This window comes from Capsicum annuum, chromosome 6 (genome assembly GCF_002878395.1).
Source record: "Capsicum annuum cultivar UCD-10X-F1 chromosome 6, UCD10Xv1.1, whole genome shotgun sequence".
Lineage (NCBI taxonomy): Eukaryota > Viridiplantae > Streptophyta > Magnoliopsida > Solanales > Solanaceae > Capsicum > Capsicum annuum.
The window spans coordinates 199913487-199926278 of NC_061116.1; the positions used below are offsets into that span (position 1 = coordinate 199913487).

Genomic DNA, 12792 nt, shown 5'->3' on the forward strand with positions numbered 1-12792 from the left:
TCTTTAGGGATAAATAGTTCTGAACCTAGGTAGTTTTCTCCTCCGCTTTGTTATGGAAGAAATTTTTGGGTTCGGTCTTGATTGGTTACAAATGTACAATGTGACTCCTATTTATACTTGTCTATGGATCATTTCGTTCTTGATTGGTTACAAATGTACAATGTGACTCCTATTTATACTTGTCTATGGATCATTCTAGATATTTTTCTAGATACATCCATAAGAAAATTCTGGTGACTTTATCTTCTAATCTAGATATTTCCAGAAAGTGCTTATCCAAGTGACTACAGTAGATTATTCTAAAAACTTAACTAGAAAACTATGATATTCATTCCTAGATTATTCTAGAAATTTAACTAGCAAACTATGATATTCATTCTTTCAAAAAATCTACTTTTTATAGTTTTAAACAAGGAAGGGGGGGAGGGGGCAACCCCATTGCCAGAGGGAGGCCAAGTGATGCGACTCCCATCGCGAACCATCTACTTCGCGGTGTGGGGCTGCCGCACAGGGTTCCTTCCGCGTTGCACGGGTCATTTCTATGTCCAAAAACGCCCCCAACCCTATCTAACCCATCCTAAAGGTGTTTATCTTCGATCTAGGGGTCCTATGGCTCATTTTATGCTCTATTTAAGCGTCTGAAAGCCCGGGTTGTTACACTTCCATCAAAAGTTATAATCTTTCATCAGCCCGAATACCAGATTGTTGAACACAACTAAAAGTAATACTTTAATTGGTAAATAACATCACCTTACATACACGTGTACATCAGAGACCAAATACTACGTTATTTATCTAGCAATTACTACTCCAACATTGACTAGGATACAAGAAGATAAAATATTACGTACGTTATTTACACAAAATTGACTAGGAAACAAAAAACTAAATACTATTAGGAATAGTCTAACAATTAGGATTTCTGTTTAGACTACAACTAGGAATTCTATTAATTGTGGACTGGTGTTTTCTATCTTTAACAACTTTGTGACTTTTATTGTTCTTAGATTATCGATTATTAATCCCGCGTATGTATAATTTGTTGTTGTCCTTTTTTTCTTTCCCTTTTTGTCTTTTCTTTGATCTCTTCTTTTCCTAATTTCCTTTTAATTATTTTCTTTATTTTTGTATTTCAGCTATTCGCCCAATGAATCCTCATTTGTTAGTTTACTTATCTAAATAGTCACTACGTTTTTATTTTTCAGGATCTCTGAATATTTAATTGAGCACTCTAATTCGATGTCAATCACTGGTAATGAGTATTAAGGACGGTAGCAACCCGCAACTTTCAAATCCTTGATCGCCTCCGCTCTGCCTTTCCAGACCCCACTTGTGCGATTACACTTGGTATGTTGTTGTGGGCTGAAAGTGTGAGTGGATGGAATTTTAACAGTATCTTATACTTTGAGTAATGTTTTAGCTAACTAACTTTAATAACTCATATACTTTTCTTTACTTCAATGGCTGTTTTACAATAGGAATTTTGTGATGTAGTACTATTTCTTTTGTGAAGTGGTGATACAATTTTCTGAAATCGTCCAGGCCCTTGAAGGAAATTGATCCTTTTCTTTGACATCTGAATTAAATCAACTAAATGTATGGTTTAATATATCTTTTTGCCTTATTAATTTTCAGAAAAGATGTCCACAGAGAAGAAAGTTACAGTAATGGATCGAATCTCTCAGTCAGTGGCGGAGCCACAGCCCCACGAAGGGTTGACCACACTTTGTCGGAAATTTTTTTCGAGTATATAGGTTAAATATAGATATTTAAGGTTATATACATGTTGTTGCACACTCTTAACAAGCTAGAGAAGCATAGTCCAGTGGTCAAGAGTGATGCATCAACAACCTAGGTTCAAACCTTGGCAGATGTAGCAATGCTTTATTTATTTTTTTTTTTTAAACAGTAAGGGCAAATATACCTGACTCTATTTTGCATCACATACTATTCTTCCTACCTGCGAAAGATGCAGCTCAAACTAGCGTGCTTTCCAAGACATGGCTAAAAGTTTGGAATTTGCTTCTTTTTTTTACATTTGATTTCGATCAAAACCTTTACTTAAGGAAATTAGGAAAAGAGGAATCACAACAAGTTGATGTCACAGATGCTTTCTCAAGTATTGTAGATGGCTCATTGATGAACCTCCGCTTCCAAAAAGCAATAATTGAGAAATTCAGGCTTTCTCTTAAACTTTCGTGTTTGAAGAATGCCTTTTGCATCGACGAATGGATAAGAATGGTCACCAATAACTGCATCAAAGAATTAGACCTTGATATTACGAGACTAGATGCTAAAGAAGATTGGTACAGTTTGCCAGGTACTGTATTTACAGCTAAATCACTGATGGTTCTGAGACTACGCGGTCTTAAGCTAGAGTGGCCTCTAATTGTCAATCACATAAATCTTTCTAAATTGAAGGAGCTATCTCTAACTGATGTCTTTTTGGAGGAACGGATAATCTTAGAAATTTGTTCTGCCTGTCCAGAGATAGAAGATTTAAGGCTTATCAGGTGTCAGGGAGTAAAAGACCTATTGACATCTGATCTTCCCAATCTTCTGAAGCTTACAATAGACCAGCAATTTGAGACAATTAAAAAAAGCATTCAGATTCGAGCTGTGTTTCTTCGTACTCTATATTACAGCGGATGTAACATCACGGTAAAGTTTGATGTGAGTAAATTCAAGCATCTGAAAGAATTGGGCATAACATTTGGGGAGATTACCGACTCAATAGTAGAAAATATTGTTGCTGAACTTCCCCTTCTTGAGGAATTAGAATTGAGCTTTTGTTTGAAGTCGATGAGGCTTAAGTTTTCCAGTTGCGTGCTTAGAAAGTTGACATTCTATTCTACAAAGAGTCTTACGGAAATTGGGATGGACACACCAAACTTACTCCATTATACATATAGAGCTCCAAAATTGCCCGTCATATTCTCTATGACGCCATCTTCTATACAGGAATCGTTTCTCCAGTTAAAGCCTGACGATCATCTCAACACAATTTGGTTTGAAAATTTGAGGGAACACTTAACTAGATTCAAAAAACTGAATTCACTGTTTCTGCGTATTGAGTCAGCGACGGTAAGTGTGCACCTCCCATTATCACTTTGTTGTGTAATGTTTATTTTCGTTTCACTTGATTTGTTTGTTGGGTTCAAAGTATATGAAAAAGTGTGAATGAAAAATGGTGGAGAAGGGAGACATCAATTTAGAAAGTGTACTCCCAAATTGGGAAGTTTACTCTTTCTCCCACGTTGGTGGAAGAAGAGAACTTGTGAGTGTTTAAAATAAGGGACACTTACTCCACATGGTAAGTGAGGTAAGAAATAAGAGATGTCTCGCGCCGTCGACGTCGCTTGGCTTCGGCTTCGGCTTTAGAAAATGATTGATGAGATCTATCTTTTTGAACAAAGTTTATTTGACAGAAATAATACCAAAGGGAAAAACGCAACTTTTTCCTGTGTTTTGATACTCCATTTATATGCATGCATGCATGCAGATTCCGAAATAGTGTTTCGATACAATGCAGTGCTGAAACGAAGGGATGCAACCCTTCAACGAAATGACACATTGATTCATAAAATGGTATGCCTGTTCGGAAAAGACGCATTCTTTGGATGAACAGACATGGCTTTTCCAGAAAGGTCACACCTTTTAAGTGAACCATTGCCACTATATAAACCTGCTTTCATCCACAGGTTTAGGTACAAATTTTCTTAAATACAAACTCTCTTCTTGTCTTGAAAAACTTTCTGTGTGATCTATCAAACCGTTAAGTGAGTTTGTTGAATCCAATAATTTGAGGTACCGTTATTGTTCGGATTGAAAGCCATTTTATCCTGGGAGGAAGATTTCAAAACCTCGGGTACAATGAGGGGAATTATACCTTAAGGACACTCCGTGAATTCGGAGGACTTGGTCTTAAATTCTTTTTCATCTTTTTTTTGAATCTTAACACACTTCTTAGATAGATTATTCGTAATCTAGTGTTGAAGGTGTTACCGAACTTCATAAATGTTCTTGTCTTGGACTTGAACTAGTGTTGAAGTTTGTGTTTCTTATATACAGATTCTTGTACCCATATACATAAAAGATAACATTGTTCACTTTTTTTTTTGATTAATTCTCAAGAATAAATTCGACGTTGAAGAACTTAAGGCAACATGGTCCTGCCCTCCATTTGTGATTGAGAAATTGATGATACAGAAAGTTTTGCAATCTCAAAATTTTGAACTCTGTTAGATGTTCTGTTTTGGGCCTGTCACCCAAAATTTGTGTTAGTTGGAAGTATATGGGAGGACAATGAAGCTTTTATACAGGTGAATGTGATTTCCCTGTCTTTGCTTATATAGGATTTTGTTTGTTATATAGTAAGTGAATTGCAGTACTTAAGTTCTTTCCCTTCTGCTTTTGGTACAGTTCTTGCGGGAGAACCTGATGGATAGAGAGGTTGTTCCTGCCTGCTGTGACTCAAGACGTGTCAAATGTTGGAGACACTATCTTAAAGAAATCGAAGTGAAGTATTCTATGAATCATCAGTATGGGGATTCTTCTCCATCATGTAAAGTCGCAATCCTTTCTTTCAAACTGACATGGTAGAACAAGCTCTCGAGTGGATGTAGACGTTTGAGAAGTACTCTTATCTGGTTTCTGGAAGTGAAACGTCTTTTGATATCAAAACTTCCTCAATTTCATTTACTTTGGGTTAAAGGAAGTGAGAATCAAATCCCACATATGTAGAAGGTGTGACTGACTTCAAGTTATTTGAATTAGCAAGATGTGACTACTTTCAATCTTATGTGAGAATTGAGCATATGTAACAACATGTTGCAGTTTACTGAACCGACAACGTATCGTCTCCAATTTGTATGCTTATAGTAACTAGTAAAGTTGCTACCATGTGACCAAGAGGTCATTGATTCAAGCTATGGAAACAACCTTTGGCAGAAATGGAAGGTTGGGTTGCGTACAATAGACCCTTGTGGTCCAGCCCTTCCCCGGACCTCACGCATAGCGGGAGCTTTAGTGCACCAAACTACCTTTTTAGACAGTTGATTTTTCGTTCTTTCGAGACTCAGACATTTTCTTCAAACTTAAATTGGATGGACATACACCACATTCTGGTAGGCTGAAGTCATCACCAGTAATAAATCCTAGATGTTGTAGGATTCTCTTCTATCTTTTCAGCCTCTGCCATCCCACCACAATATACTGAACTGTTTCCGCGTGTGCGCTTCTACTCCTTAGGCCTCTGAAATCGACTAAAGCGTAATTGGTTATAGCTATCAAAAACTAAAATAATCTAATCAACCGATTAGGATTGAACTCAAAACTCATTTCAATTTACTAGATAAGGAGGAAAAAGCAAGACAAGTTACACATTTGATAGGTACGCCAAGAATATACATAATACATTATATATCTAGCTCCAACAATTATATATTTGGGTGATGACTATACAGTGTAAAAGTCATTCAGAAAAAAAACAAAAAGATGTACAACAAGACCATAACAAGCCCTAAAATTCTCCAGCAGATCAGCTTTAGATTTTCTTGATGAAAAATTTTCCTTATTTCAATTCTCACCACATAAAGATAAACAACAACATAACCAGGGTATTCCCAAAAGTGGGATCTGGGGAGAGATGATACATTTTCATGTTGTTTACCTATATCTCTTTATAAATTTCAAAAGCATTGAGGAGTGGGGGAAGAGTAGAAGTCGCAGTTTTGTTAATCACAACAGTGTACCGGTCGGCACCATAAATCGGGGACACTGTGTACACAGTCGCCGTCGACAAATAGATGGGATACATAGGTCCATAAAATAGGTTGTCATTGATATAAATGTTGAATTGCCTTGTCTGCGTCACCAGCAATTCAACTACTTCTGCAAAGTGCAAGTATATGTAATACCTGTCCCTGGTACTATCAGCTATCCAGTTAAAGGACACCGAGTTGTCAGTCGTGGTCAGGGGATCGGGTGTCAGGGCCGTGCTCATCACTGCAGACGGTACTCGGTAACTGTTTTCAAGTACCTCTTGTGTTGTATTAACGATGATCATTTTTTCAAAATAATATGGCAGCCAAACTCTATCATATGCATCATAGCCATACCTGTTTTGTAGTATTAAAATAGAAAACAAACAATTGTTAACATACTGGAGAAAACACACAATTGTTATTCACTTTGACAGAGAAAGTCCTCATCATTCAGTGTCTATTCCTGAATCATTTCATATAAAATCATCCTACCATTTAATTTGTAATACTAAAAATAAGATAGATTATCTAGTACGATAATCAACATGCAAAACAATAAAAATAATCTGATCCTGTAAAATTAAAAGGATTGAAGAAACATACCTAATGTATTGATTGGTTAAGGAGCCTAAGTTGAGACGCACGAAAAGTTTCAATGATTTACTTAGCGTTGGATAAATGGTAGTATTCAAAGGTCTCAACTCTAAGGCTGAAATAAAAGGAGTTGTAGTATCTATCTTGACAAGGCAAACACTTATGGAATCAGTGGAAGGGGTGTGTATAATTTCCTTCATAATTACTGTAGACTCATTAGATATTGTGACTGTATCCCAATAATCACCTCCAATATAAAGATCAAAATTTGGTAATTGGGCATTTCCATCATAATCTCCATAGAGAAAACTTGCCCTTATCAAGTATTTGCCAAATTTCCCTTCATTTGGGGTTAGAGTGTAGCAATTTTTAGTCCCTAAAGGGAAACTTTTAACTGTGAGGAACTGCCTTTGTGGGGAATTGGGTTCGTATATAGATGATATTTTGCTGTCCACCCCACCGCTGACATAACATTCATCTGAAGTGTATGGTAGTCCTGTTATTATGTCTGTATAGTTCGAACCTGCTGGTATTCCACAATCAATGTTTATGAATCCTGTAAAAAAAAGTACATAAAAACAACATGAGCATTAAACATGGAAAATAATTACTGTAGCCACATATATACTATGTGTAAAATCAGAAACGGATACAAGATTTTAAATTTATGAGTTCTGAATCTCAACTCTTTTTACTTACTAGGTTGCCCGTAACTACAATGATGGCTCTGCCTCTGATTATTTGTACGTAGTAAGTAATTTCTTAAAAACTAATATAGGATCTGGGCCAAAGCTATTGAGCTCCACAAAACATGTAACTTGAACCAAGAATTCGCTCATCTACGGATAAATAAAAGGGATACACTACTAATTAACATGATACCTGATGGATCGTTTTGTGCAACAGCTATTGTTGCTAAAGAAAAAGCAATAACCCATGCAAAGAGGAAGCCTTTCAACATCTCCATATCTGGATTTTATTTTGTTATATTGAAGTTTATAAGTTGTTTGAATGAGAAAATTTTTTGAGGCTTTGCCTTAAATATTTACTAGTATTTCCATTTCCATGAAGTTTAATGAACCCCACCTGATATCACTTGTTGATCTATTATCTTAACGTGCTAGAGTAGACTTAACATATATGTTACGGGAATAATAGACGACTAAAAGAATATTAACAAATGACTTTATTAGTTTATGTCCAAGCTAATATTCCACAGAAAATAAAGGTTATACTAGAGAATTTAAAATTGTTTCAACTATATATCAGCTTAATTAAGGACGAAGAGTATGATTTTGATTGTTCAACAGTTCCAATGTTGTATATATAATTATAATTTTTGGAGTTGAAATAAACAGGCCCATTAATTAAGTTATAAATGCAAGGAGATGTATATATATCATGTCACTGATAGTACATTCAAGGAATGTTTTACTCGTTCAAAGTGGTAAAGAAAACAAATTCCAGTGAGCATTATTTTGGCCTGCAATCATATTCTTACTTTAAAAAATAAAATTAAAAATAGTAATCCTATTACAATATGTTATCCAAGTCATCTCATTGTGGCTTTTGCACATTCCAAAGGATAGCAGTACTATATTTCTAGGGAACAAATCATGCTGCATTATCGAAAATTTGGTGTGTTTTACCACTAACTATCTTGGTATAAGCCATTTTTGTTGCCAAATGCTCCTTCTACTCATTGACTACCTGGTTGGTTGTATTTTCGGTTAAAATGACTCTAGAAGATAATTAGATAAAGTTGAGTGACTTTAAAAAATTAAAACAAAGTTAAATGATTATGATGATAAAATAGCATAAAGTGGGTGACCATTCAAACTACTAACTTCTGCAGCAATGTAAGTTATTGTATAAGATAGATTATAGATAATAGAGCACCCACACTGAAAATTAACAAATGAAGACAGAGGTGATTAATTTTCAAGAGTATTAGATTTATACGGAGAAAGGCTTTTGAATTAGGGAAACTTTCAGAAAATAGCCACTGTTTCAGCAAATTAGGGCGCGCCTAGCCTATGTTTCAAAAATTACCATTTGTAATCAATGTAACAATGGTATGCAACTGACTATATTTGATCTGAACTGCTGTATGCGGCTGCATGCGACATATATCAGTTTGTATCAACGAATTGTAGCACAGTGCCAATAATGGGCACGCATTCAGTATAAATACATACAGTATACCAATACCAATAATGGACATATACATATACATATACATACATACAATACCAATAATGTAAAGAGAAATACAAAAAGCATATCAATACACAATGCATAAACAAATGTAGATTTAATAAATATGAATACAGATATTGTATCAGTTGAAATATATAGTGATACAACTAATACATTACTGTAAAAAGAGAAAGAAAGAGAAAAAGAGAGAGTTCTAAGAGGTAGCGAGAGACAGAGATGGAGGGAGGGAGGCAGCGAGAGAGGGAGAGATGGGGGAGGGAGGCCAGCGAGATTGGGAGAGATGGAGGAGTACTGTGGGAAGAGAGGGAATGAGAAGAGAGGCTATTGATAGTATTTAATTGATAAGAGAGACTATGAATTGCAACTAATTAAGACTTAAGTTAAATGAAGTAATTAGAGTCTTATTTTGCTAAGCCATATAGTTTTACCTTTATTAATAAACACAAGTCCAAATTCCCAAAAAAAAAAAAAAAAAAATCTCAATTATGGAAAATAGAGCATAATTGCTCTGATTTTGAGTTGGTTTTAAAAATACACTTATAATTAGGGGTGGACATAGCACAATAGATATCAACATACTACACCAAACTAAACTTTTTATATCGTGATTTCTATATTATGATATGATATATGGTATATATTTTAAATTTTTTTTATTCAATATATTATCTGATAATTGTATATAAAATACCGAACTACTGAATACCATAAAGAAGTTTATATTTACATAAATAATTCATAGATATATATATACTATTATAATACTAACAAATATACAACCTAGTATTAGTACAAAATTAAATGTTTACATGTTGAAATTTTGACTACTTATCTTTGATTGAAATGATTTTTTTGTGTAATTAATTAACAATGGGAGTCGCTTATACTTTTGTTTGAGTATATATTTTTATATGTAACGACCCTCCCGGTCGTTTGTGAAATTTTCTCATCCGCTCAATTTTGGCGCTCTCCATAGTTTGTATACATGAATTTTTGATTCATGGGGATGAGTAGTACCGATTCTTGAGGTGTTTCGAAGTGAGTAAAGTCATTAGTTGGGTATATTTTAGATAATTAATTTTATTAGTGATTTAATGGACCAACATTTTAAGTTATTTTCTTATGTGGCCAATACTAAAATAAATTTAATTGGATAGGGTTTACCATATATTATAACAACAAAGTCAGAAAGTTGAGAGTAAGAGGAGCACGATAGTTATTTATTTGAACAGATTTGAAACATTTGGAAACGTTACGGAAGGAAAAGACCTTCGTAAAGTAGATTGCATTCGGTTTCTTCGGTTGAGGTAGGTTATGGTTTAATTGGAGTTTAGACTCGATTTAATCGTGTGTATACTCCTAAATTAGATACTTGTGGATTGGTATTCGGACATGCTTGAAATTATTGATATTTGGATTGTTGATTCGTGTATAAATGTTTATTGAAAATTGGCTTGATGGAATTGTCTTATGACTTTAAGTGTACTCGTAAATTTGGTACATTGTGTTGTATGCTGTGAGGTTGTGTAAATTGATATTGATAATACTTGTTTATATTTATGTGGAATCGGTACCATGTCGGTACGTTTATATTTATATTGGATCGGGTACCACGCCGGTATGTTAATATTTATGTTGGATCGGGTACCACGCCGGTACGTTTATATTTATGTTGGATCGGGTACCACGCCGGTACGGTACATGAACATAGATTATTCCCTGCAGGTCATGACTATTTGGGCAAAAATAAGTCCCATAGCATGTGTGTACATACTTGTGTTGATTTTGTGGATGTTTACCGTATGATTGATACTCTAGATAGTTATGTGGCTTGTTTGTGAGAACTGTCGACCTGTTATTGCTATGTTGTTGATTCAATGAGAATTTGTTACTTGATGATGCATGTCTACTTGTTTTTCTAATTATGTTGTGTACATCCTATTAAGTTGAGTTGGCCTATGATGCTTACCAGTACATAGTGGATTGTACTGATACTACCCTGTGCTCTTCTTTTGTTAAGTGCAGAAAGTTTTCCAGAGGCTTAGACACGACTTTACCTCTAGAGTTGATAGCAGATCTTGATCCGAAGGGTGAGATCTCCGTCTTCAGGCTGCCATGGGTCATCTTATTTGTTGATGTCCATCTTTCGGCAAATGAAACATTCCTGATTCCCATTATTTTGGAAATTTCCTTAGACACGATCTTTGTTAGTAGTTCTTGTACGATGACTTTCGGGTTTTGGAAATTTTAGTAAATAGTTTGTTGACTTCCGCATAAATAATGATTAGTCCTGTATTATTGTTATTATATTAATTTTATAATAATATCATCTTAATGCTGATTAAGTGATTGGGTAATAGTTTGGTCTAAATGGTTCTCCCACGTAAATAGTAGTGTGGGTGCCACTCATGACCATTTGGGTCGTGACAAAGTTGGTATCAAAGCCCTAGGTTCGTCGATCTCGTCGTACAAGAACATGTCTAGTAGAGTCTTGCAGAACGGTACAGAGACGTCTGTACTTTTCTTCGAGAGGCTATAGGACACTAGAAATATTCAAATTCTTCTTTCTTACATGCTATTACTTGAATTCAATTGATATCTGGCGATTCCATTTGGTATCTGTTAATAAGAGCAATGTTAAGTAGAGTTCCGTAGATTAGTGTGTAGAGCCCCACACCCAATCTTCGTAAGGCTATGAGGCATGTAGAAGTTATTTTCCTTTCTTTCTCTCCATCGTGTCATCCTAATCTTGGACTACCAGATTGAATCCAATTGGTAGCTAGACAATTCCAATTGGTATCTTAATAATTTTAAATAAAAATTTAGGAGATTCTAATTGGTATGTGTTAATAAGGTCTAAAATTTATTATTAATAGGTAAAGACTTGTGAAAGTTGTGAACTTATTGATTATGTTTGTTTGATATTTGGCTAAACTTGTGTTGCTAGATTTTTGTCATTGTTGTGAATTATTTTTGTTAAGTGATGAAAATTGACTAAGTTGTTTTTGTTAATAAATGTGTTGGGAATATTTGATTTCTTGTTATTGTGAAACTAGAAATTCTATGGTGCTTACTTATTGTTTTGGGTTCTATTATACTGATGAGATTGATGGTATGAGAATTGAAAGGATGATATGAGAATATGATGTCAAGAAAAGATAGTGAAAAAGTGACATGAATAAAAGATTGAGGTGATATGTGTTTTTTCGTAATGGGAGGTTCTAGTTAATGATGTTGTGGATGGATCCTTGCGTAGTTCGATTATTTAATATTATTTGAGGATCCTTGTATGGTCCGGTCATTGAGATCGTATTTAGAATTTTTTGTGCAGTTCTATTATTGAAATTATAATGGGTTCTTTGTAAGGACTAGGTAAGTGGCATTATCTTTGAGTTCTTTATGTGAACGAATTCTTAATGCTTGGCAAAATAATGAGTTTTAAATAAAAGTGACAAAAACTAGTAGAGGTTGTTGATACCTGCAGAATTGGATCGATGACTTTTCTGGAATGTGATATTGGTGATGACACTGTCAATGACCTATAATCGCTTTATTTTGTTTGTCCTTGCTTATGTGCTAGTGGTGTGGGGACCACTCTTGAGGTGATTAAGAGTTAAGTAAAGCCCGCAGTAAAAGTATTGTTAGGTAGAATTAAGACTGACTCTGTATGTCTTAAATTAGTGTTAGTGATATAAGAGAGGTTTGACTTGACCATGTAGTGTTTGTCGTTGAAAAATATTGAGTTAGTGATTGTCAGGAAATAAGTTGTAGTTGTGAATTTATGCATTAGAAAAAAAATTGAGAAGATAAATTATTATTGACTTGATCTTGTGGCTGAATTATACATTTGCATGTCCCACAAAGTTGATTGATATACGACACTTATCTACCTCTTATCGATAGACTATAATTGAGCAAATGGACAATTTTGTGTCCTTTAATATAATCCTCTCACCAAATATTCAGAGTGTCGTTGTTTAAAAGATCTCAGTTAACTAATCAAGTACACTGTGTATTTAGTTAGCATTAATTAGGCAACATTCATATGGAATACTGTTTTTAATATGTTCTACTTGAGCCAGGGTCTATCGAAAACAACCTCTATATCTTCACAAGATAGAAATACGATTGTGTAAACATACACTGAATACGTTATTTTTGTATTAGTTGGGCAAACTTCTTTGCATATTACTGATCTCCTCTTCCCCCCCCC

At 34.7% G+C, this 12792-nt stretch overlaps 3 protein-coding genes across 3 annotated transcripts; 1 reads left to right on the forward strand and 2 right to left on the reverse strand.

The window, feature by feature from the left end:
• Positions 1–1783: 1783 nt before the first annotated feature.
• LOC124899588 (F-box/LRR-repeat protein At3g59190-like) lies at positions 1784–3242 on the forward strand. Its single transcript, XM_047414517.1, has 2 exons — positions 1784–1835; positions 1910–3242. Exons 1-2 carry the CDS (start codon positions 1784–1786, stop codon positions 3178–3180), a joined length of 1323 nt encoding a protein of 440 aa, XP_047270473.1. The 3' UTR covers positions 3181–3242.
• Positions 3243–5671: 2429 nt separating this feature from the next.
• Positions 5672–6067, reverse strand: LOC124899589 (probable LRR receptor-like serine/threonine-protein kinase At5g59680). Its single transcript, XM_047414518.1, has one exon. The coding sequence runs from the start codon at positions 6065–6067 to the stop codon at positions 5672–5674; it is 396 nt and encodes a 131-aa protein (XP_047270474.1).
• A 222-nt stretch (positions 6068–6289) lies between these two features.
• LOC107854344 (putative leucine-rich repeat receptor-like protein kinase At2g19210) lies at positions 6290–7411 on the reverse strand. Its single transcript, XM_016699352.2, has 2 exons — positions 7242–7411; positions 6290–6915 (listed from the first exon to the last, which is right to left on the reverse strand). Exons 1-2 carry the CDS (start codon positions 7324–7326, stop codon positions 6290–6292), a joined length of 711 nt encoding a protein of 236 aa, XP_016554838.2. The 5' UTR covers positions 7327–7411.
• Positions 7412–12792: the final 5381 nt, after the last annotated feature.

Coding starts and splice junctions, on each gene's coding strand:
- LOC107854344 (XM_016699352.2), bottom strand. CDS start 7,326: ATGGAGATGTTGAAAGGCTTCCTCTTTGCATGGGTTATTGCTTTTTCT. Junction 6,916..7,241: donor TGCACAAAACGATCCATCAG/GTATCATGTTAA, acceptor TTTTTTTTACAG/GATTCATAAACATTGATTGT.
- LOC124899588 (XM_047414517.1), top strand. CDS start 1,784: ATGTTGTTGCACACTCTTAACAAGCTAGAGAAGCATAGTCCAGTGGTC. Junction 1,836..1,909: donor GCATAGTCCAGTGGTCAAGA/GTGATGCATCAA, acceptor TTTTTTAAACAG/TAAGGGCAAATATACCTGAC.
- LOC124899589 (XM_047414518.1), bottom strand. CDS start 6,067: ATGATCATCGTTAATACAACACAAGAGGTACTTGAAAACAGTTACCGA.